At 50.0% G+C, this 25,580-nt stretch overlaps 2 protein-coding genes across 3 annotated transcripts in view; one reads left to right on the forward strand and one right to left on the reverse strand.

Annotated features, from left to right (window-relative positions):
* Window positions 1-692, reverse strand: part of ECM2 (extracellular matrix protein 2) — a 32,220-nt gene extending 31,528 nt beyond the window's left edge. For both annotated transcript variants that reach the window (XM_074199288.1, XM_074199289.1), the window contains exon 1: window positions 391-692. The gene's annotated coding sequence lies outside the window, so the exon portion shown is untranslated. The remainder of the gene's footprint in view (window positions 1-390) is intronic.
* The window catches only part of CENPP (centromere protein P), a 162,064-nt gene that overhangs the window by 136,130 nt on the left and 354 nt on the right, over window positions 1-25,580 (forward strand). The window contains exons 6-7 of the mRNA XM_074199098.1: window positions 24,635-24,714; window positions 25,455-25,546. Of these exons, the coding sequence (XP_074055199.1) occupies window positions 24,635-24,714; window positions 25,455-25,546 (172 nt within the window). The remainder of the gene's footprint in view (window positions 1-24,634; window positions 24,715-25,454; window positions 25,547-25,580) is intronic.

The following is a 25,580-nucleotide window of genomic DNA, read 5'->3' on the forward strand; positions in this document are numbered from 1 at the left end:
TTTTACTTTTACAAATTTGATTTTTAAACTAAACTACTTTTCAGTAGCTCTGGATCAATTTTTTCAAGATCAAAGACTCAAAAGGAACAAAACTTCAGAAATATTTCTGTGGTCAGTGACATTCGTCTACTGAAAAAATTCATCCGGCTAAAATGGACAAAAATGATTGCATTTCCAGCTACATAATCTTTGAAGTTCTTATGACAATTCATCCTGTAAAAACAAATTAGTTGATCATACATACTTTTAAATTCTAAAAAGCCTTCACCAAACTTCATCTTGTCAAGAGTTAAACATAGCTGCATACTAGGAAATACCAAACTATTAAACTATCACATCCCAACCAATCTATACACTCGAATCAAAATTCAGAATTGAAAGCTTCTTTACCTGGATAACTAATCCAAGTAGACTCTGCTTGGTATCACTTAGTCTCCAGTTGAAAGTGAAACAAAATCAGACGGCTCTCTTAAAAACAAAGAGAATAACAGTAGGAAATGTTGAAACATGTTAAATAACTTCTTAGTAAGGTCTGAAATAGCTCCTTCCCTTGGGGATAAAAGCTGTTCTGTGTCTTTATAGAAAATCAGCCAATAAACTTACTAAGGAAAATAAAGTTACCAAGGAAAATTTTTAAAAAAAAGAAAAGAAAAACAGCCCAGAGGAAAAATGGAAAGCATGTGGTCCTTAGGCTGAACAGGCACAGCTGGAAAGAAAAACATCAGGGAGGGACAAGAAACAAATGATTTGAATGATTTCATTTGTGTTCTTTTTCTAAACCAGAAATTTCAAAGCAATTAGTGATTTACAGATTTCACTAGAGTCTTATTAAACTATAGAAATCATAAGCTATCCAAGTGAAATATTTTTCTTCTGGAATCATTTTCATGATTGCCTCCATTCAATAGGGTTTGGAAAGGAAAATCACTGTAATGTTTAGACTTTAAAAAAGGAAATGTTGTGATAGTGTGATATTACACATGGTTTCTTGACCTCATGTCCATGATCTTGTTTTTTAAATAGTTTAAGAACCATTATTTCCATAGAACTAGCTTCCTTTGGAATCCTCAATTTTTTATTCATTTAACAACATGATTCTGAAAAGGGTCTGTGGGCTTGACCAGATTGATGGATGACCAAAGGGAGGGCCTGGTCTCCAAAAGCATTTCAAAATGCATCTGCCTGGTCTGGCAGAAGCCCCCTGGATGTACCATTGGGTGATCTGGACACTCAACTCTGCCTGGATGTGGGTGCATGGATTGGGTGGCCTCAGGTGTAAAAAGATGAGGACACTAGAGGATATCTTTGTACCACAACCAAGCCAATCTGTAAGTTCTCATGATGTGCCTGCTCTGTCTTAGGCACTGGAATCACAAGATGTGGACAAAGTCTTCCCTGCTCTCAAGGCATTCACATTCTCCTGGAAATGACCCCAAGTCCAGAGATAAATGTGCAGAGAATAAATGGAGAAGGAAATGCAAGAGAGATTTGATCTGAATGAAAAACCCTGGCAATCAAGGGAATAGGAAATCAGAAAATGCTTCCTGCTAAGTCTGGGGACAACCAGGTCTATGGCACCAGAGTGGCAGGTTAAGGCCAGTCATTTTGAAGTAGAGTGGTTTCAGGCAACAGGAACAGTAAGAACCCAAAAGAGAAGGCTGTATTTTATCTGTTCATCTCATGGCATTTTATTGAAAAGAGGAATGGCAACAATCAACCCTGCACTTGAGAAAGATGCCCTTGACTCCTCTGTAGATGATGGATGGAAACAGGAAGAGGTTTGTGCCTCCTCAGAAGAACTGCCTTATCAGGTGGTAGGTGATGAGAGTCCAAACTGAGAAGGTTGCCAATGCTGGGGGGGGGGCAGAGATGTTGTGAAGGTCAGAATGACAAGATTTGATAGCTGGTTGGATCTGCTCACAGAGTTGAAGTGAGGAGTTCAGAAAATGTCAAGTTTATGAACCTGGGACCCCAGAAGGATGGTGGTTCCCTCCAGAAAATAAACAGAGAAGTCTGGAAAGGCAGGGGAAGTTTACATTCTCTGCATAAGTCCACTATGGAATTTTTGGTACAAGTCTAGTGCTCAGGAAAGAGACTGGGGCTGGCTATGTAGTCTGGGGGTAGTCATCTTCATAGAGATGAATGTGGCTCCAGAAGCTGATGAAGTTGCCCAGTGAGATAGTCTAGAGAGAAGATGATAAAGCCTGGCAGAGGAGGGTGGGGGCATGATGTGAATGACTAGGCATCCAAAGGGTTAGAAGAGAGGTCTGAGGGGAAGGAGAGGCATTGCTCAAGGAACATCAAGAGTAAAGAGCCACCAGGAGAAGTGGCCAAAGCAGCAGATAGTTGAGAAGCGTCAGGGAGAGGACTCCATCAGCAGGATGATATTAGAGTTTGTTCAGGTGACTTTGCTCTTTGCTTCTCCATGTTGTGCACCTGATCGGTCCTGTTGACCAACCTCCCTGTCTTAATGAGGACCTGTTGGAGTCCAGAGTGGTGTTCCTGGCCCCGTGTCTGTTTGCTCTTTTCATTATTTCTCTTGAGCTTCTTGGTATTTTGTTCCTCCCTAGGAATTTTGGGTTTTAGCTGTATAGAGTATTTCTTGGCAGTTTGGTACGCCGCTGAGTAAGTTGATTGATTTAGGTAATGTCATTTTTATTGTTGGCTTGTCCCACCTCTAACATATATTTTATCAATATTTAAATCAACATTTCCCCAATTATTTAGGCTGGTATTCATGGGTCAGTCAATCCTGAGAGATAGGAGAGTACCACTTCAAAGGGACAGGCAACAGCCTCCATTGCCCTTGGTCTAATTGAAGGGGAATTAATTGGATTCAGATCTCCAAATCCAAAGTGGTGAAGGCAGGTGTCCATTACCAATCCCAGGAGAAACTGGCAGGAGCCCTAGGGAGAGTCCTCTTTTTTTGTGTGAAGGGTAGGACTACCCTGGAATGGATTTGCCCTGAGAGTGGGGCCTGCATATTGGAAAGCATTGCAGTTCTAGTGCGATTGAGCTCTAGGGAGGGCACTAACAGCAGAGCAGCATGGACCTATGAATGGCAAACTGACATTGTCCCAGGGTTAAAGCTGTTGCCAACATGTCATACTGATGAGTAACTCAAAGATGGAAGGGCTGTACTGATGGTCCATCAAGAGACAGACTAGGATGGTGCAGTAGTCACATTCTGTTGCCAGATGTCATTTGATAGTGCTTGCCTGATGCTGATGACGCACCATGGTGCCTCGCTGATACAGGAGGAAGAGAAACCAATTCCAAGCCCAGAGAGGCCCATCACCACTAGTCCTGCTTCCTACCAATTGGGCTTTGGAGTAGACTGGACACCTTGCACAGCCTCCCCCTCACCATAATAAACATCATTGTACAGCCATGCCACCAGTCATTTGATCAGTTGGCAGTGTCCTCTTCAAAATCAAAGGACAATGAGTGGCCCTTATAATTTTGCTCATACAGTTCCTGTGTGTTCTGATCAATTCCCAAGAATTCTCTGCATCTGCAGTCACTTTAAATGGAATTTTTCTCTTTCTCTCTGTTTCTGCTAAGTTTTTCTGATGACACACTGAGATTCTGGTGATTTGTGTGGGTTTGTGTTGTATCTCACAGCTTTCCAAAAGTCACTCATTGTTTTGATTTGTTTTTCTTGACTCCCAAGGGTTCTCCAGAGAAACCGTCTTATCATCACCCAAAGCAATGCAGTGTTTGCTCATTGCCCATGGGTATTTGCTCCATCTTTTCTCCTTGTCTGTTTTCAAGAGCTCAATCAAATAGTAATGGTGATAATGAACCCCTTTGTGTTACCCTTGAGGTTATTGGAAAGGCCCCTGTGTTATCCCCATTGAGTCCACGCTAGCTCTCATTTGTAGACATTTGTTGTTCTTGTGATGCAGTTGTGCCCACTTCTTTGTGACCTGATGGACCACAGCACCTAATGCTGTCCATGGGGTTTTCTGGGCAAAGAGACTCAAGTGGTTTGTCATTTACTTCTCCAGTGGACTAAGGAAAATAGGGTTAAATGACTTGCCCAGGGTCACACAGCTAGTAAATATCCAAGGCCAGATTTGAACTCGGGGCTTCCAACCTCCAGACCTGGCCCTCTATTCACTGAGCCACCTGCTGCCTCTTGAAGATATACCACTTATCATCTTAAGGAAAGAGCCCCCTATTCCTTTTCTAGTGATTTAACAAGAATAGGTGGCGTATCAAAAGGCTCTTTCAGAGAGCATGTCATTGTCCCCCACTAGCCAGCGGGGCAGGTACCCAGCTTGCTCTCTGGAAGGCATGCTTACCATCCCCCTGCCTTCCCCAGTGAGAACTTTGTGGACTGTGGGGGAGTTCTCCTGGTTTCCTCTCAGCTCACAGAAGAAAAATTGGGCTGGCCGAGATGCTTGACAGGAGTAGGGCTCTCCTGGTGCTCCTCGCTTCCCTGGCCTGCTCTGTGTTCCTACACCCTAGTTTTCTCAGCTATGTTCCCCCAGCGCAGATCGCGCCCTCTGGGTCCACATGCCTAGACTCAGCCCCTGAGGCTTCTCAGTGACCCTCTGACTTGGGACACTCAGTCACCTCCCCTTTGACTTGTATCTAGTCTCCCACCCCCCGCAGCTGAGTGCTGGGAGGACACTGTGGCTAACCTCTTCTTTTACAGATGAGGAAGCAGGGACACAGAGGGGTTGTCACTCAGGGAGCAATTACCCCACCCCATGATTCCACATCCAACATTCTTTCCATCCCAGCCAAGTCTTGGATCCTGAAAGCCATGTTTATTCTTAAGCTCATATAGTAAAGGGAATTTATATAGTGTCCTTTCATGAGGGAGGAGCATCTCCCTGGTCCAGGTAGCCCAGGTGTGCCATTGCTCCTGAGCCCTCGGAGAACAAAAGTTGGGTGGTCTATTGGGGAAGAAGGAAGAAGGAACCCAACCATGGTGGCTTCTGAGGGAGAGGTGCAGTGGCAGCTTGGACTGACCCTAACAGCCGATAGACATCAGGCAGATTGGAACCCAGGTCATCCATGAGGTCAAACTGCTTGATTTATTGAGAAGTTTAGGAGTTTTGTAGTCAACTCAGAGAGGGAGACAATCAGTTTTTGGTGCCCTCCTTGGTAGAGTCAGACTCCTGCTGAAGACATGGGAACTAGTAAGAAATTCATCAGCATTTATTAAGTACCTGCTGTGTACAGGCCCTGGGCTGACTGGGGATAGAAAGAAGAGGAAAAGCCCTGGAGGAGCTTCTATGCAGTGGTGGGTAAAGAGGCAGAGGAAGGCCTGCCTTGACCCAAGGAGGTGAAGGTCCTTGGGCAGAGTGAGGAGTTCCTGAAGAGATCCAGGCCAGGAGGTCTACCAGGGGGAGGAGGGGGACAAAGTGGGGGGGGATGATGAGGTGAATGGGCAGGAAACCCTTCTGACATGAGAAGGACTGGCCCAGGGCCAAGGCTGAGCACTGGAAGGTCCAGTCCCTGACCTCAAGGAAATGGTAGCTTCTTGGAGGCACTTTGAGCTCAGGCCTTGGGGGTTAGGGAGAGTCTCACCAAGAGCAGAGGGAATACTTTGGAGGTTGGAGGAGACCAGAGAGAAGCAAGGGGGACGAGGAGAAAGTAGCCAGGACCCCCACAGAGGAAGAGCACAGATGTCGGCTCCTGAGATGTCACAGGCTTGTTGATTGAGCAGCTGAGAACAGTCGTGAATGTGAGGGGCAGTGAGGTGGCCTCAGAGCTGGGGGGAGCAGTTGAAGAGAGGCTCTCCACAGCCCCTAAACCCCAAGTCCTGCCTGTCCCTGCCTGGCACTGCCCACTGCCCAAGATGCAGCAGTAGCCAAATGCAGAAAAGCTGCCCAGCCCAGAGGCCAGAGGAGCCAGTGCTCCTGAGCCCAGCAGCCTCAACTGCAGCCTTTCTGGCTTGTCCAGTCGCACCTAATCGTCTCCCCTACATTCTGTTGGGCAACCTTTAATTCCTGCCCTGGGAGAATTGTTCCAGATGTGGGCTTCTTCAGTCATCGGGATTCTTTTCCTCTGATCCACTGTCTGAGAAGGGCCTCAAACCAGCAAGTGACCACACTCTCAGAGGCATTCCCTGTGGTCAGGCCTGGAGCCAAGAACTGGTTGCAGGCGAAATAACAACTCCAGACTGGGTCATCTTGGTGCCCATGACCAGTGGGGGAAGTCACTGTGACCTGCCAGCCTAGCAGTGGGCAGGACCATCTTGACCATTCAGGTGCTGTATCCAGAATTCACACAGAGTGGGTCTTGGGGAAGTAGCTTCACTTTGTTTTCAGTGCCACAGAAGAGAGAGATTATATCTTTAATCCAGGGATCTTCTGGTTCAGAACCCCAGAGTATCACAGAAGCTTGCCATAGAGATCCAAGATGGAGATTTTATTTTTCTTGTTTTTTTTTTTTGAAAAAAAATACTTATTTTAACATTTGTTTTTTAAATTTCTGAATTCACAATTCTCTTTTTATTATTGATTCCCTTGATATTCTTGACTTTAGTTCTTCCAGATGAATTTTGCTGTTATTATTTCTAGCTAGATAAAATAAGTTTTGGCAGTTTGGTTGGAATGGCATTGAATAAGTAAATTGATTTAGGTAGTATTGTCATTTTTATTACGTTGGTTTTAACTTTCCTACAAACAATTGATATTTCTTCAGCTGTTTAGATCTGGCTTTATGTGAAAAGTGTTTTGTAAATCTCTTTTGTAACTCTGGATTGTCTTGGCAGAGACTCAAGTATAGTAACTCTGGTCTTTATTGGAAATATAGAAATGCTGATTTCTGCAGATTTATTTTATATCCTGTGACTCTACTGAAGTTGTTAATTATTAGAATCTATAGGATTCTCTTCAGTGTATCATCATATCCTTTGTAAAGAGTGATAGCTTTGTTTCTTCATTGCCATTCTAATTCCATCCATTTCCTTTGCTTTTCTTATTGTTGTAACTAGTATTTCTAGTGAAGGGCAGTTAGGTGGTGCAGTGGATAGAGCACTGGCCTTGGAGTCAGGAGGAAGTTCAAATTCAGCCCCAGACACTTAACCACCTGTGTGACCTTGGGCAAGTCACTTCACCCTGACTGCCTCGCATCCAGGATCATCTCCAGTCGTCCTGATCCATATCTGGCCAGCTGGACCCAGATGGTTCTAGAGTAGAAAAACAAAAAACAATTCTAGAACAATATTGGATGATGGTGATGATAATAGACATCCTTCACTCCTGATTTTATTGGGAGGCTTATAACTTATCTCCACTGCAGGTAATGCTTGTTCTTTGTCTTAGATGGATACTACATAGAATTTTAAGAAATAATCCATATTTCCTGTATTATTGTGGTTCAGACATTTCAGTCATGTCTAACTCTTTGTGACCCCTGGGGGTTTTTCTTGGCAAAGATACTGGAGGGGTTTGCCATTTCCTTTTCCAACTCATTTTACAGACGAGGAAACTGAGCCAACTAGTTTTAAGTAACTTGTCCAGAGTTACCCAGCTAATCAGTATCTAAGGCCAGATTTGAACACAGGCCTTCTTGACTCCAGACCTGTCACTCTATCCACTCACTGTCATTACCCTATTTTTTCCTATTTCGTTATAGTTTTTTGGTTATAGAAGCATCTAAGAAAGGGGAATTTTAAAAAAACAAAATCCGTCAGTTTTGAGCCTCTGGTATTTTGTTATAGAAGTGAGTGTTCTCTTTTGTCAAAAGTTTTTTTGCCTCTGTTGAGATAATCATATGATTTTGTGGGTTTAAATATTGATATGGTCAATTATGCTAATAGTTTTCCTAATTTTCAAGTAGTCGTAGTCCTGCCTTCCTGGTATAAATCCCACCAGGTCACAGTGTATGATCCTTGTGATATGTTGCTGTAATTTCCTTGCTTGGCTTTCATTTAAAATGCATCAATATCCTTTAGGAAAACTGGTCTGTAGTTTTCTTTCTGGTTTAGCTCTCCCTGGTTTAGGTAACAAAGACAAATTTGTGTCATAAAAGGAATTTAATAGAACTTTTTTCATCACTTTTTTAAAAAATTGTCATATTGGAATTAATTATTTTTTAAATATCTGGTAGAATTTTCCCCCAAAAAATATACAGAGACACAGGTGTACATTTATGTCACATAGCTACATTCACAGAATGCCTCTGTCTAGAGATGGTGGCTGCTGTAAGTGTTGCTGGTGAAAGCCTGTGCCAAGGATGCCCCTTGAGCGTGTAGGTTATTCTCAAAGACTCATTAGAGATGGTAAAGGGGGTTTTCTCTTTCCCCTTTTCTGCAGTAATTCTCCTGGTGTTTTCCCCAAGTCTTGGGTCCCTCATCCCATCCAGCTCCGACGCCTGCCCGATGAGCAGATCTCTCTGCCTCTGCCTTAGAATCCTCCCTGCTTCCTCATAAAGCACACTGGGGACTGAGATATTGCATCCAAATGTAGTGACCCATGACATTGATGGAGAAAACAGCCTGCTAGAGGAATCTGGAAAGATCTCTTCCATTTGTTGTCCTTCTGTCTTCACCCTTAGATTCTTTGGAGATGATCTGATTAATTGGACCCCTAGCCAGGCACTCAAGTCACCCTTCTCCTTTTGAGCTGTTTTATCATCTTCCACCATAAGTTTAGAGTCTAAGTCCCTGTTCTCCTTGACTGTACTGTTTCTTTCCTTGGGAAGAAGACTGTGTGGCCTGGTCCAGCTGGCCATCCTTCCCATGCACTCTTGGCTCCAGTCAGACTGTTCCCTGGGGATGGATCTTCCCCCAGCCCCTACTCCAGAGCTGGGGTATACTTTGTCCTCCCCTCAAACTCTTAGTGCCCCTACCCCCAGGAGTCTTTCCTGAGCCCTTGGCCACTTCCTTCCCCAGAGGAGTTTGAGTTTAATCATTCCATTTACATGGAGGTTGTTTGTCCTGAGGCTCAAAACAGTCAGATTTTGGGTTTTTTTTAATTCCACTTTCTTAGATGCTCACTAAATGCTTGTATATTTTGTTTGGTTTTAAAGAATATTTTTTAAACATTCATATTTTGAAACTTTGAGTTCCCAATTCGCTCTAACCCCTCCCACACCCCTAGAGAAGGCCAGCAATATGCTATCAATTACACATGCACCATCATGCAAAGGACATTTCCAGATTAGTCTTTTTTAAGCAAGAAAAACAAATAAAGTAAAAAAAAAAGTCTGCTTCAGTCTGTACTCACAGTCCATCAGTTCTTTCCAGAAGTGCACAGCATTTTTCTTCATGGATCCTTTGGAATTGTCATGGATCACTGTGTTGATCAAAGTAGCTTTTAGAGCTTTTATAGTTAATTATCATTATACTATTACTGTTACTGTGTACAGTGTCCTCCCAGTTCTGCTCACCTCATTCTGCATAAATTCTTTCTACCCATCATTTCTTAGGGCACATTGTTGGGCATCCCTCAGTTCCAATTCTTTGCCATCACAAAAAAGATCTGTATCTAAAATATGTTTGTATACACTATGCCTTTTCCCTTTTCTTTGATAACTTTGGGGTCCGAATCTAGTAGTAGTGCTTGGTCAAAGGACGCATTGTTTTATGGCTCTTTGGATGTAATTCCAAATTGTTCCTAGAATATTTGGACCAGTTCACAACTCCATCAATAATGCATTAGTGTGCCCCTTCTCTTTTGCAGCATTTGTCATTTCTGATATGTAAGAGCTAAGACCCTAGAGTTGGCTTCATTTACATTTCTCTATTAATAGTGACTTAGGGGGCAGCTAGGTGGCATAGTGGACAAAGCACCGGCCCTGGAGTCAGGAGTACCTGAGTTCAAATCCGGTCTCAGACACTTAATAATTACCTAGCTGTGTGGCCTTGGGCAAGCCATTTAACCCCGTTTTACTTACAAAAAACCTAAAAAAAAAAAAATAGTGACTTAGAAAATTGTTTAATGTGACAATTGATAGCTTTGATTCTTCTGAGAATTGCCTCTTCATATCCTTTGACTATCAATTGGGAATCACTTTCATTTTTATAAATTTGGCTCAGTTCTCTATATATTTAGAACACGTGACTTAAAAAAATTTGCTATTAAAATGTTTTATAGTTTCCTGCTTTCTTTCTGATTTTGACTGCATTGGTTTTGTTTATGCAAAACCATCTTAATTTCATGTCATCAGAATTATCTATTTTGCTTCCCATGATCATATTTCTGTTCTGATCCTTTTTATTTCATAAACTCTTCCTTTATCCTCAGATCTGCCAGGTAAATTTTGCCATGCTCCCCTAATTTACTTATGATATCACCCTTTATGTCCAAATCATTTATTCATCTTGAGCTTAATTTGATATATGTATGGTATAAGATGCTGTTTTATGTCTAGTTTCTGCCAAACTGCTTTCTGATTTTCTCAGCAATTTCTGCCAAATAGTGAGTTCTTACTTGAAAAGCTTGGATCTTTGGGCTTATCAACAAACATTATATTACTGTGACTGGAGAAGGAAATGGCAAACCACTCTAGAATCTGTGTCAAGAAAACTCCAGATGAGCCACAAAGAATCAGATATGACTTCAACAATTGAACATTGTCTCATCAATTAAACTAGAGTCAGTTTGCTGTTTTTGTGGTTATTGGGTTCCTCACATGCACTAACATTTCAAAGAAAGGAAGACAAAGATCTGAGGCATCTGTGTTATTTAGACCTCTTGCTTCTTAATCTTGAACTGTTTTCCTTTTTTAAACTTCCCCTCCCCAATTAATAAGCATTTATTTTCTCTCTCCCATCTTAGCCTTGATTCCATCCCCACTGATACAAGGACAAAACCCTTAAGCATTATGTGAAAGATTCCTGCCTTGGCCATGTCCAAGAAAGTAAGTCTTATTCTGAGTCATGAGCCATCCTTTCCATCAGGAGGCTTCTCTCCCTCTCATAGAGTAGCTGGGTAACTGGAAAGAGCACTGGCCTTGGAGTCAGGAGGACAGAAGTTCAAATCTACCCTCAGACACTTGACACTAACTAACTATGTGACCTTGGGCAAGTCACTCAAACTTGATTGTCTCATATCCATGGCCATTTCCAGTCATCCTGGTTCATACCAGTCCACTGGATCCAGATACTCTAGAGGAGAAAGTAAGACTGGTGACTTAGCACATTACCCCCTCACTCATGGCCTAGTCATTTGCTTGTCATGGCATCATCTCCTTTTAAATTTTTTTAAAATTTTCATCCATTTGTATATGCATATTTCCAAGTTACAAAATTTCCCTTCATCCTTCCTTTCCATCCACCCCCCTCAGTAGGGAACAGTCAGGTTAGCATTTTATATCCATATTTTGTTAAAAATGTTTACAAATTAGTCATTTTGGGCATGAGGAATTAGGATTAAGGGAAAGAGATACATGAGAGAATTTTTATAAAGTGTTCATCAGATTCAGTAGTGTATTTTGTTCTGTTTTTCTTCCTCTGGATAGGGATGACATTGTCCATAATCAGTCAAATACAGTTGTCCTAGCTCTCTGGACTGTCCCGAGTAGCTGCTGCCATCAAGGTTGTTCTCATAATGGTGATGTGTAAATTGTTCTCTTGACTCTACTCCCTTCACTCAGCATCGGATCCTGTAATACATTCCGCACTTCTAGAGTCCGACCATTTATGGTTTCTTATAGAACATTCATATTCCATAGGATTCATGTACCATAACTTGTTTAGCCATTCCCCAATGGATGGACAGCCCTTCAATTCCCAATTCTTTGCCACTAAAAAAGGGCTACTATGAATATTTTGAAACATGGAGGACTTTTCCCATTTTTTACAATTTCTTCTGGATATAGACCTAGAATTGTAATTTCTGGGTCAAAGGGAATGAACAGTTTTATTGTTCTTTGGACAGAGTTCCATATTGCTCTCCAGAATGGTTGGATCTGTTCATGATTCCATCAGCAATGCATCAGTGTCCCAATCCTCCCACAACCTCTCCAACATTGCTCATCTTCCCATTTTCTCATTCAGGCTAATCTAATAGGTGTGAGATGATACCTCTTTGTTGTTTTAATTTGTAATTCTCTAATCAACAGCAATTTGGAGCATTTTTTCATATGCTTATGCATAGCTTTAATTTCTTCATTTGAAAACTGTCTGTTCATACCCTTTGACCATTTATCAATTGGGGAATGACTTGTGACCTTATACATTTGAGACTTTTATCAGAACTCCTGGTTGTGAAGATTGTTTCCCAGCTTTCTGCTTTTTTTTCCTAATTTTGGCAGCACTGATTATATTAGTGCAGAAACTTTTATTTTAACATAGTCACCATCATTCCTTTTGCAGCTTAGAATTGTTTGGTCATGAATATCCCTTTTCCCTAGATCAGTTAGATAGAGTATTTTTGTTCTATTAATTTATCTTTGGTGTCACTCTTTATGTCTAAGGCATCACCTCCTTCTTCAAAACATCATATTCCTCCCTGTATTGAGAAGCACCACATCACACTCCCAACATGGGGCTAGCACCAACATGTGATATTTAGTGACAATTTGATACATCCTAACCTATCTCTCAAAGTAAAATCTGAAAGGAAAGGCCCAAGTGATGATTAGTTCATCGAGAGACAGGTAAGGATGTATCAAGTTGTCACCAAATAGTTTTTTCCATCTTATTGGCAAGTTCATCCCATTTGTGTCCATAGTTGTGATCATTCATTTGTGTACTTACCTCATAAATACACATTGCCTTGATTGTCATATTTTCATTTTGATGTTTTTAGTCAGCTATGGTCTTTTCATGGAAAATACTTGGAAGTTTTCTACTGCATTAAAGGAATTTTTCCCCCTTTAGAACTGTTCTCAGTTGTGTCAAATAACTTATTCTTGGTGCTAAGCCTTCAGCTTTTTTGTTTTGGAGGTCACTCTCCAAGCTTTCCCTTCCTTCATAATGGTAGCAGCCCAACCTTGCGTGCTCTTGATTATGACTCTTTGGTACTTCAATGGATCAGTAAGTATCACTTAGCCCCTGTAATGCTCCAGGCAGCGTGCTAGTTATTGGGGATGTAAGTCCAAAGAATGAAACAACCCCTACTTGCACTGAATTTGTTTTGGCCCTCCCTTCCGGGCAGAGAGTTCTTGCCATGGACCGCCATTTTATTGAGGGGTCCAGGCCACACTCATTTCACTCAAAGATACACACTTCACTCTCTGGAGAGGACTGTTAAATCCCAGGAACCAATGAAATACTGAGAAAGCAAGAGAAGAGAAGATCGCATGTTTTCAGAAAGTGGGGAGCGCCCACCATGGAAGGCATGATGTAAATGATGGGGCCTCTAAGGAGACGGATAAAGAAAACTCAGTGTGGAGAGGATCCAGGAGGATGAAGAGGATGAGGCCTGAGAAAGAGAAGAGGCGGTGGAGGGACACAGTTGAAAACCAAGCTCAAAGGGTAGAGGGGGATAAGCAGCCACCGGTGAAGGAGTTGAGTGAGTCGGGTGAGGGGACCTGAGGCTACTTCTGAAACCTTGGAGGTCTGGACTCTGACCGTGACCTTCCTGACAGTTTTTCTTTGGGGCTTTCTTTCAGAAGGCCACTGACTGATTCTTTCAAGTTCACTCTTCCCTCGTCTAATAGGGCCAGGCTTTTTTGTTTTTAATGATTCTGTTAAATATGGTGTCCAGACTTCCTCCCACCCCCCACCCCCCTGCCCAGAGGATAGGGACTACCCTAGCAGGGCTTCCAGGGAAACTAATGATTCTTGGGTCTTTTTGTTTTTTCTCCCTGACCTGTTTTCAGATTTGTTGTTTTTCCTTCTATTTTCTTCTGTTTTTATAGTCTTTTGGTTCTAATTTCATGTCTCTTGTCTTATGGAGTTATTAATTTCTGTTTGGTCCAGCTTGATTCCCAAGGAATTTATTAAATGGGAAATATTTTGTACAATTGGGTTGAGTATTAATTCTTCTCACAATCTTTCTCTAGTGTACTTTTCCAGTTCTTTTGTCAAGAGATTTTAATTTCATTTATCATATGATTTTTTGTTTTAGTTTTTGTAAGGAAAATGGGGTTAAATGGCTTGCCCAAGGCCACACAGCTAGGTAATTATTAAGTGTCTGAGACCGGATTTGAACTCAGGTCCTCCAGACTCCAGAGCCGGTGCTCTATCCACTGCTCCACTTAGCTGCCCCTATCTTATGATTTTTAAAAACTCTTGCTTCAGTTCTTCCAGAAATTCTTGTTGATTCTTTTCCACATTTTATTTTTCTTTTGTGCTGTGCTTATAACTGTCGTGACATCATTCGCTTCTTCTGGGTTTGTGGTTCAGGCAGCCCTGGCTTCCCAACCACTCTTTGTCACGGTCGTCTTTTTTGTTGACTCACTCTTCCAGTTGAATTCCTGAATTAGGACTTGTGTTGAACCCACACTTCTCAGGAAAATGTCAGGACTTTGTCTGATCTTCACCTATATTCTCAGGGATTCTAATGCTGTAGTCTCTGGGTTCTTTAAGATTCTTGGGGACATCCACAGCAGGCTGATTTGGGGGGGAGGGACGAGCTAAGATGACTGCAGGTTTGATTGGAGCTCCTAGACTCTCCAACTCCCTTCAGCTCCCTAGAAGACTCCGACGCCCAGAGTGACAGACCCATGGGCATCAGAGCTGCTGCCCAGGGACCTGGCACCAGACCCTGGCCCTCCCGGGTCCTCTGCTGCTCCCTCCTCATCCTAGCACACAGCATATGGGCTTCTGTCCCATCCCTGTGCCAAGAACCCACTGGACTGGATGCCCCTTCCCCCCTCAGGGTCCCTGGGGCTGTCTCCTTTAAGCTGACCTGGGCAGGAAAAATGACTTCCTCTTAGTCTGGGACTCTTTTTTGGTCTCTGCTGGAGTGGCTTTGGAGGAAAATGAACTGAACCTCCTGCCCCCCATGTTGCCGCCACTGCTGAGTCACCAGGCCAGAAAATGTGGCTCGGATCCAGCTCCTCCTAGAACTTGTGGTTTCATATCCTCCAGGAGACCCTCGTGGGAGTGGTCTTGTTAGAGCTCACATGGGCACTGCCACACGAGGTGGCCAGATGTCCATCAAAGGACAATTGAGGAAACCGGTGAGACTTTTTCTTCCTTCTTGTTTCCTTTATACTGAGACCATTGTCAACTCTGATTTCATCCAGTCCTTCTGTAGGAAGCCAACCCATTGGCTGTTTGAGTTAGAGCACCAACAGTTAAGTGACTATTATGGAAAGATCCTGACAGAAAGGAAGAGGCCACAAGGCCCAATTCTCATTTTGCTTTTGACCAGTCTTATGCCACTCAGACTCTGCCCTAGAGCACCACGTGCTTGGCAAGCAGGCCCAGGTGGCCTTTGGCAATGGACGAGGCAGCTGCAGCCCCCCCTTCAAGGAGTAGGCCCAGGGTGGAGAGACAGGTGGGAAGCAGGCAGGGTGGCGGAGAGGGCAGGCCTGGGTCTTGGAGCCTTGGGGGCTGCAGCCCCAGGTCCTCCCCAGGTCTTGGATGCCTTCTCTGTAAAACGGGAGGGATGGGGCCAGTGGTTCCAGGAGTCCTGGCCAGAGGGTGCTTCTGGCCCCTTCCTAGCCAGTAGAGCCTGGTGAGCTTTCTCCGAAGCGTGCCCTCCTTGTGCGGCTCTGGTCATTCTGCTCCCTTCCCTCTCCATCCGGTCACCTGCTTGACTTCTGGCCCCAAAGTAGCTGAGGCCTCCCTCATCTGCCCTGCCCGCCACGTTCTCATTGTGCCCCCACCAAGCATCCTTCTCCTGTGACATCCTGTGCTGGGGGGGTGGGGTGAGCATGTGTAATATGTGTGTGTGTTGTGGGGTGTGTGGTGTGTGTTGGGGGGTATGCACATGTGGTGTATGTGATGTGTATGATATGTGTGTGTGTGTGTGTGTGTGTGTGTGTGTGTGTGTGTGTGGTGGGGGGTGCCTCTGAGGCTACCCTAGGGAGTTGGGAATGTGTCACCCAGACAGGAGCCCCACCCTTGCCTTTCCCACCCGCCTCCACCTTGGCGTGGCATCCTCCACATGTAACAGGCAGAGTCCTGGGTTTGGGGGTTATGTCCCACCTGCATCTGGTCAGTGCTGCTGGGTTTTCTCTGCCGCAGTGTGCCAGGCTTGCAGGTCTTTGGGGAGAGTTTTCAGGAAGAAGCGCCACCACACGTGATGTGTTTGAGACTCTAGATGAAGAGGGGGAGGGGGCCAGCGTCCTCTGGGTGGGTCACCCCTGGGCCCAGCAGGCTCCAAGTCTGCATTTTGTTAGATCCCCCCATGCTCAGAGGGGATAAAGGCAGGAAATGCTTTTGTGGTTCTCTCATGCAGGAGGCGTCATTTGTTCTGTTGGTAAAGAGCGGCTTCACACCCCCCCCACCACCACCCCAGCCAAGGTGGCCTCAGGGTTCCAGGGCTTTTCAAGGCAGGATGAGGGCATCTTTCTAGGATTTCTCTTGAGGTATGCCCCTCAGTGAGAGCATGGGGAGACCCAATTTGCCCTTGGTCCCCTCTCAGTTCAAGCCCACCAAGATTTCTTCAGCCCTCTCTCTCCAGAGCAGACCCTGAGGACGGGAATAAAAGCTGGACCCCTGCCCTGGCGCAGCCCTAGCTCCCCTGGAGGGAAGAGCACAGATGTGATGGGGAGGGGCTTGAGCCAGGCTGCCAAGGGTGAGGGGGACCCCCAGATCAAACAGGGGAATGGGGAGCACTCAGTGACATCCCAGGGAGGGAAGGACATCGAGGAGGTCACACCCTGGATTCAGGGAGTACAGTCCAGTCCTGGGATGGCGCCTGGAGCAGAAATCCCAGTTCTTTGCTCCAACATTTCCCCACTGAAGTATTGTCATCTGGACCAACATTAGCCTTCCTTCCCAAACCATGGACAGTCCTGCCCTGAGCTGACCCCATGCCCGTGGTGGGCAGTCACTCCTGCACACCCGCTCATCCTGGGCAGACAGAGCCTGATCATGGCCCGAGTCCCTGAGTCTCCTCTGGGATCAGTGAAGAAGCCTTTTGTGCCCTTGTAAAGACTGATGCTTCCCAGATTGCATCACTCCCCTTGGGAGATGCGGCGGCCAACTGAGGCCCTGGATCCTAAGGCCCAGAAATCACCTACCCTGAAAAACTGCTCTGGGGAAGCCCGTGAAGCTTGGGGAGGCGAAGCCTTCCACACGCGTCCCCGCTGATACGACACCATCGCTGTGATCCAGGTCGAGACCGGGCATCAGGTGACGCCCCTGGTATTTTTAGCATTTCCGTGTTTGGTCCATTGGACTCTGCTCTGGGGGGTGCAAAGCAGCGGGAGGGGTGTGCCTGCCTTCCAGGGGCTCCCACCTGACTGCCTGTGTCCCGGACACAGAGCCCGCCAGCCTTTGCCAGGGCTGAGCCGGGGCCCCCAGCTACGTATCTATGTGTGTTCTTGTGTATGTGTCTGCCTGTGTGTGTGACAGAGACAGAAGCAGAGAGACACCCAGCGCCAGGCCTGCCCTCCATCAGGGGCCCACCCAGGAAGGCAGGGGTGAGGGACGGCCAGTCGGGGCCTGAGCCCCACGGCACCCACAGGCGAGAGGCCCCACATGAATAGAATGGACCAGAATGTTCTGGAGGAGGACGTTAGGGATGGCACCTCTATTCTCGGGTTGTTCGTGGCCAGGGAGGCACCATGGTGCCCGGGGGCTGGAAACTGGCAGCCCTGGGTTCTAATCCTTCCCAATGCTCTGCCCAGGTGATCCTGGGCCATCATTCAGCCTCTGTCTGCCTCGGTCTCCTCGTCTGTCAAATGAGGGTGGTGCCGAAGACACTCACCCTGTGCTTCAAGAAGGCTCACCCCCTTCTTGGACATGGCTTCTGAAAGGAGGGGGGTCCCAGGACTCTGAACCCTGGGTCTGGGGTGGGGGGGGACTCATACACAAGCACACACTTGTGTTTCCTCTTCATTGGCTCCCTTCATTTCCTGCACCCATGGCATCCCAGGGGTGGGACGCCCCTGGCCCCCCCTGGCCCAGGAGAGCAGCATGGCTCCTTCCAGATGTCCATCAGCCTTGTTCGCTCCACGGCGGGTTGGTGACACCTGTCCATCGCGCAGGCACACTTCTTGGGCCTTAGTTCCTTGGCTATAAGATGCAGGTGCCAGCCTGGGGTGGCATCATGACCCCGTGACCTCACAGGATCCTAGCGGCGATCTGATGAACTCATAGAAAGGCCTTCCCAGAGCCCTGGAGGGGGCAGGGGGAGGGAGGAGGAGGATGGCAGGCCATCACGCGCCCTCTGCACCTGCTCCTTGCCCATGGGCGCCCCTCACCAAGCAGGGGGCTGGTGACTCTCCAATGATGAAGACAATACTCTCAACTGTGACGTTATTGAATATGTTAATGATAATGGAAGCTGCCTGGCAGCAGGAGAGGTCTGGGAGCCCCTAGTGGTCACCCCCAGAGATTCCTTTCAGGGGCATCCCCTCCTTGCAGACCCTCCCACAGAGACCCCATCCCAGGCCCACAGGGTCCCAGGCCTGTGGATTCTCAGTGATTTGGCAAAGCCCTGCAGACCCCTGAGGCTCTCCGAGGCCACCCCCACCCCCGACTATGCAACTTGAGTGTTGGAGCCCGTGGCAGAGCTCGCTCCTCTTGTCTGGTGGCCACCAGACAGTCTGGGCCAGCCTGGTGGACCCGGCTCTCCTTTCAGCAAGTTTGGGGCCAAGCTTTTCTCTTGGGGTGCCCCTAGAGACCCCCTGCCACCCAAATTTCGCTTCTGTCCCATCCAGATCCACTCAGGATCCTTCCCCAGCGCATGACACCCCTATCCCCAGCAATCGTGGTGGGGGAGGGGACATCTGGCCGCCCCTCCCAGGTCTCCATCCATTTAAAGGGCTCTTCTCATCCTTCCCCACCAGATGATGTTGGCTCCCCTTCCCTCCCCTCCTCTGCCCCCTCCAGGGTCCGAGGCCTCTTCTAGAAATCAATGGCAGAAAGTCACTTTTTAGAATTTCAGACCTGAAGGGACCTTTGGCTTCAGAAACCCCACACCCTGACACCCTGGTCTCCCAGGCATCTTGGTCTCCATGACCTCCCTGGCACCCTGACCGAGCACTTGGGGCCGGCTGCCAGCTGCTGCTGAGGGGAGCTGGGCAGTTCCGACACCCCCAGAGGTCAGGGTGGAGCTGGCCGAGGCTGCCGGGCAGTTCCCCAGTTAACTCGACATTCTGCTTCAAACCTGCTCGGCCCCTCCCAGTGTCTGGGGATGATCCCGCAGTCAGGCTGTCAGGTCAACTTGACCTTTGGTCAAGGATCAAAGGCTCCATGAGGCCCTGACCTTTGGCTGGGCTCAGAGGGCCTTGGGGGGCCTTCACCTCCCAGCTTAGCCCAGTGGGCCTCTCCAAGCTTGACCTTTAAAAGCTCTGGAAGAAAGCAGACCCCTCCCCACAGAGGGTCCCAATGACTTCCTCCTGCCAGGGCCCTCTCTTGCCACCAGCCCTCCCCTCCTCTCTCGGCCCACCTTCCCCCCGGGCAGCCCACTTCGGTTCTGCCTCAGGGCACGTCACTGGTCTCCCTCCAGTCCTGGGGCGCCTCCCTTCCACTGGGGCCGTGGGAACCCTTCTTCATCTCTCTCGCAGCAGCGGGCAGACTAGGGGTGCTCTCTGACTCTCCGTCCTGGGGAGCCCAGAGATGGAGGGCAGGAGGTGAGGGCCTTCCATGAAGAGCAAGCGACGGGCCGGAGGGGCTGAAACGCCAGTATGAGGCGCCTGCATTTAGAGGCAGGAAGCCCCAAGGATGAGCCCCCGTCAGATGTGAGCAGAGGGTCCTGGTGCTCAGATGGGAGGGCGACCTCAGGAACCAGGGAGATGATGCTGATGATGGGGGGGGGGGCTGTCTGTTCAAGACGCCTGCTCACGATCACGGGGGTCGGTGTGGTTAACGAGGAAACTGCTCTCCTCAAGTTGGGGGACCCCAAGCTAGGCGCCCCCCAGCTGCTAGGATGGAGGCCCAAGGGAGCCGGGCCGTGCTCCCAGGTCTTGCCCTCTGGACAGCCCAGCCTGTGCCCCTTCCTCAGCTCTTTCCATAGCGCCCTGGGGGGAGGACACAGACCCGCGAGGAGTTTGCCAGTTCACCTGGCGACTTCACGTCGTTGTGGCGGAGGCCAACTCAAGGCAGAGGGGGTCCTCCCCATCTCCCCTTTCCCATTAAGAGGCTGTCTGGCCTCTGCTCGAGGGGGCCCCGGTGGTCAGCTCCCCCTGCTCCTGGAGGGGTGTCTCTCCAGAGCCGGTGAAGCTGCATCCAGGGGGATGGGACGCCTCACCTAGAGGCAGGCTAGGATTCAAACTCGCTTCTTTTCGAGGGCTGTGCCGGGAGCTTCACCCTCTCCAGCTGCGGCAACAGGACTAATTGAAGACAGTGTTCCCTAGTGGATGGCTGCCAGGCCCCGTGTCCCCCCAGCCCCCGGGCCCTGCTCCTCGCCACACACCCCCACCTCCTGGTGAGGCTGCTGGTTGGCTGGTAGAGTCCACCCTGGCCTGTCTCCTCCCCCGCCAGGGCCCAGTCTGGGCAGTCTGGGCAGGAAGAGAAATGAGACTGTCCATGAGAGGACGCAGGGAAGTGAGGGATCCAGCCCCCCGCCCTGCTGTGCGGCTGGTCAGCTCCTCACCGCCAGGACCTGCCTGTGGACAATCAGGTGTCAGCAGCTGACATTTATTGAGTGCCTGCTGAATACGGGGACTGTGCCCTCAAAGAGAGGCAAAAGCCAATCCCTGCTCTCCGGGAGCTTGTGGTCTAATGGGGGGCACCATGTGTGCCGTCACGCGGGGTTCAAGTCTGGAAAGAATCAGCAAGGGACGGTGCCAGGTGGGAGGGGTCTCTCCTGTAGAAGGTGTGACTTGACCCGGGTGGCAGAGAGGAGGGACAGCGGGAAGAGGGATCAGATTAGGCCCCTATGCAGGGACCAGCTCTAGAAGTTTCCCAAATAGGTAGAGGAGGAAAGCCGGGGGTGTCTGGAGGAGGCGGCCGTCCGCGGGGCAGCCTCCCCCTGCGGGAGACCTCTGAGACTTGTTGGCTCAGGGGACTCAGCCCCCGAGAACCACAAGCTCCAAGGAAGGTGACCTTGGGGCTGAGTGTGGACCTCCCAGCCCTAGCCCCAACCCGTGATTATCTGGAATGTTCCAGAAATGATGCCCCTTCAAACGGCAGGACGAGAGGCGACCGATCCTGGGGAACCAGTCGAGTCAAAGCTGCTGAGGATGGTCAGGGGGCTGCCCTGAGGGGGACAGGAAAAGAGGACCGCGGGCCACACCAGGAACAGAGCCCCGGAATCTCAAGTGGGGGGGGCGGCTGGGCAGCACGGCCCCAAAACCGTTGGCTTAGGTTCAGAATAAGTTGGTGGATTCAGGATTCTGATAGTTAATGAGCCTGGAACCTAACTACAAAGGACCCCCAAAAGTGTGTGTGCAAGCCCGGGGGGGGGCGGGCATTCAGTTAGGTGCTTGGTCCTGGACTGAGGGCAGAGTGGACCCCAGCCCCTGAGGACGAGGAAGGTCAGGAGGGTTTGACCTTCATCTGATGTTGGGGCGGGGCAGGGGGCACATTTTTTTTTTGCAAGGCAATGGGGTTAAGTGGCTTGCCCAAGGCCACACAGCTAGGTCATTATTGTCTGAGACCAGATTTGAACCCAGGTCCTCCTGATTCCAGGGGTGGTACTCTATCCACTTCACCACCTAGCTGCCCCCACTGTGCCACCTAGCCACCCCAGGGGGCACGTTCTTAACCAGACTTGGGACCACTACGAGGCTCAGTTTAATGAGACCAGCGCGGAGCATCGGCCGGTCCCCAGGGCAGTCAGCCGCCACGGTTGCTGTGTCCCATTTTTTGTGCTTTCTCATTACGGGTTGGATGCACCTGCTTTGACCACCGCCCCAGGGGCTGGGGGGGGGGGGGGCTGGAGTCAGAAACACAACAGTTACTGCCCAATCTGAAGCTGTGGTTGGGTGCTTTTCCCATTCTGCTCCATTTCCATTTAACTGGTGGACCTCCCTCGGGCTTATCCAATTTGTGGAGCCCAAGGACCTCGGGCCACTGTCCCCCTGCACCCCATTAGAGGGGAAGCTCCCCCTTTCCTTTCCCCAGGACACAGCTCAGCCCTTCCCTCCGCCTCAGTCTAGTCACCTTTCTGCAGATTGAAGGGCCTGGAGTAGGTGTCCCGTTGGTCCTGAGCACAGGTTTCAGGCCGGGCCCCAGACCCCAGGGGTCCATGGACAGTTCAAAGATCCCCTTCTAACTGAAATTCAGGGGTCCTCCACTCCCCCTGGACCCCTTCATTTCTAGGGTCCACGTATTCTGGGTGCTCTGAGCCTCATCCTCAGCCCGAGCCACGGCTGGCCGGTGGGTCATGCAGGCTGAAGCACCATAGGGGCCTCTGTGTGCCATTCAGGATGGCATCCTCCAGCTCCCCCAGCAGTGTTGTGGTTACCCCCCCCCAAGTTGCCTCGCCCTTGAGCTTTCTCCCCTTCAGCAGGAATCCACTCTAGGGTCCCTTCTTGCCAGCTCCTTCCCCAAGTTGGGGGGGGGGGCTGACTTCAGAGACATCCAGCCCTCCAGGCCCAGGAGCAGGAGGCCTGGACAGATGACACCCCCCCATGATTGGTGCCACACACCCCCACTCCCCAGCATCTGGTACATGAGCTCAGAGCATTTCATGAACACCGTTTGATGGTCCAGGTCACTGTGGTAGTGTTGGACCAGCCAACAAACCTTTATTAAGCTCCCACTGCATGCGAGGCCCTCTGCCACGAACACCAAGGAAGGCCCAAGATGGCATCTGCCCCGTGGCAGAGAGGAGGCACCGAGAGGGAGAGCAGGAGGGACCTCCGAGGGGAGAGCTATGTATTAAACACCAGCTGTTTACATATCGTGGGGGGAGGGGGTGTTCTGCCCTCTCTGGCCAACCCTGGGTCACTGGTTGAGTCAGGAGGGAATTCGGTTGCAAATCCTGTGCCAACACTGGACATGTGGCAGGCAGCTGAAGATGCAGACCCCAGATCTCTGTGTCTGCTCACCAGAAGCAAAGCCCAGGCAATGTTGGGTGCACGCCGTCCTGAGTGTGGACCCCACCCAGGGCCCCCCAGTGCCTCTCTAAGGTTGGAGGCATCGGGCTGCCATCCGCCAGGCTGCCCAGCCTGGCCATCCCTGGCTATCTGGCCTCCTTACTTCCTGGGGTCTGTCCCCCTCAGACCCAACCCCCTGCCCAAAGAGCTGCCCCGTGAACCCAAGGTTCAGCCTGGGCTGGAAAATTCTCAGCATCCTTGGGGCTGGGCTTAGAGACAATGATGGGGGGTGGGGGGCCTGCCCAGGTTTTGTGTCCTTACATGAAAGGACCCCAGAGTCATCCTCCAACCCGGCTTCCTCAGGCTTCTGGGCAGGAAGTTTCTTCAGACTGGGGTCATCTCAGGGGGACCTGAGCAGAATGGGGGGAGCGCCCAGAGCCCAGACCTTTCCCTGGCCACCGGGCTCCCTGGCAGTCCCAGGCATTTTGTTTAAAGCTTTTTAAAATCTGATTCTAGAAGGAAGAAGCCCCCAAGGAGGCCAAGCCTGGAAAAGGTGAGGGCCCTGGTCTCAGTAAGCCTGCCATGGCCCGGCCAGTCTCCCACCTCAAAGGGCCACAGACTAATGGGGGAAGCCATGTGTCAACACGTGGGAATACCTCTTCGAAGGCCCCCAGGGAGGGGGCAGGCAGGGTCTTGAGCAGCTGGACCCCCAGTGTGAGGAGACGGTCACCCAGCAGCAGGGCCCCCCAGGCAAGGGTCCAGCTGTTGTCCCCAGACTTTCCTCATCTGTGGCTCTGGCCCCACCAGGCCCCTGCCCCTGGGGCCTGGGAGCCCCCAGCCCCTCCCTGTGGCAGACCTCAAGACCATCCCTAACACATTCCATATGCCGTCCAGGCGGCAGAGCTCGAAAAGTGCTGAGGTCGGCAGCCGCCGGGCCCGGACAGCGCCAGAGGCGCCCGGCTTCCCTGGCGCTGTCTGCTGGGCCAGTCTTGAGGTCGAGACTTTCCATTCGATGGAGCAGCTGCAGCTTCTTCCATCAGCATCGCCCCCCCCCCCCCGCCGGAGTGCTAAGAACCCCGAGTCCAGCCACAGGGCTCTGGTCTGGGCCCATCCAGGGGGTGGAAACCCTGACGGACTCGGTGTCCAAACCCTACCAGGGAGGGGGTCTGCTCCCCCTGCCAGGGTCCACATCCCAGAGGGGGCCCCCACCTTTCATTCTTCCTCACCATCCCCAGGCTGACCTCACTTGAGGCCCCCTACCTGTCCCACCCCCTTCACTGTACTGTCTGGGCATCATGTACACAGTGGGTGCTTACTAGGTGTGGCCTTGCTCCTTGGCCCTTTGTCCAGGGGTGGGGGTCCTAGCTGGCTCTGTGGTCCACCCTCCCTCAGACCCCTACACTAAATCATCGGGTCAATTTTGCAAAGATACTGAGGCATCCTGAGGGGAAGTCAGGACCCCTGCCATGGCAGTGTTGGGGGGTTCTGCCCCATTAGGGATACCTCCAGGGACAAAACTGAGGCTCAGACTCAGGAAGGGATTTGTCCCCAACTTCCCCAAGGCCCCAGATGAGCCCGTCTGCAGCAGTCCCTCCCCAGGGCATGGGTGAGGGGTTTGGGGAAGTCCAGGGGGTGTCACTCAGGATCCAACTTCCTTTCTTTTCCCATCCAGGAGAAACACCCCGAGGTGGTGCAGCTCCCGGGTGGCCCCGGCGCAGACTCCATGGTGCTGAGGAGCCGCCGCCTGACCGGGTGAGTGGCCCCATCTAGACAGAATCTGGGGTCTTCAGGGGGAGGGTCCCACTCACACTGCCAGCCTAGGGAGGTTCTCACCCCAATTTGCAGAGGAGGAAACTGAGGCAGGCCCCTCCTATCTAAGCACCCTGTCTGGGGTCCCAGAGCTAGTATCTGTCCGAGGCTAGTATTGAACCCGGGTCACCCCGACTTCAGGCCACCAGCTGCCTCACTCCTTGAACCGAGATGGCGGGCAGAGCCAATGAGGGGGCTCCTGCTGCGTGTGGCTCCTTGCAGTAGCTGCTGGCTCTCCGTCTTCAGTCACTAGCCGCCATAGGTTCCACCCCAGGGTTAGCTCTCGGGCCTCCGGGAGCTGCCCTCCTCTGGCTCCCTGGCCTCCTCCCACCCAGGACCCTCCACCTCAGCCACAGATGGGGGCGGCTGGGGGTCCTGAGCCAAGCTCCAGCCCTGCCCTCCTCTCTCTGGGCTGCCTGCCCCCATCCATCGCCCAGCCCCAGTGACCCCAACCTGAACTCTGCCTCCCCGTCACGCACCCCCATGGCTTTGATGTCGGTGCGACTCGGTGCCACCTCTTGCCAGGGCTTAGGCTGGCAGCCGGTCGGACAACAGGCCGATCACCGACTATCTCGGTCTGCCTGCTATCCAGGCGGGACAGGAGCCCCCCTGCAAAAGGCATGGAGTGGTGGGGAGGGTCTGTCTGTGCCATTGGTGACGGTGCCCCAAACTGCCCCTTGCAGATTCGAGCTGGTGGTGGTGTGGATGGTGCACATAGATGAGGAGGGTCAGGTCCTGCCCGTACTGGACCTCCTCACCAAAGTCCCAGAGCAAGGTAAGCCAGATCTGGTCCTTGGGTGGGCACCCCC

Source organism: Macrotis lagotis, chromosome 8, assembly GCF_037893015.1.
Source record: "Macrotis lagotis isolate mMagLag1 chromosome 8, bilby.v1.9.chrom.fasta, whole genome shotgun sequence".
In the NCBI taxonomy this organism is placed as follows: domain Eukaryota; kingdom Metazoa; phylum Chordata; class Mammalia; order Peramelemorphia; family Peramelidae; genus Macrotis; species Macrotis lagotis.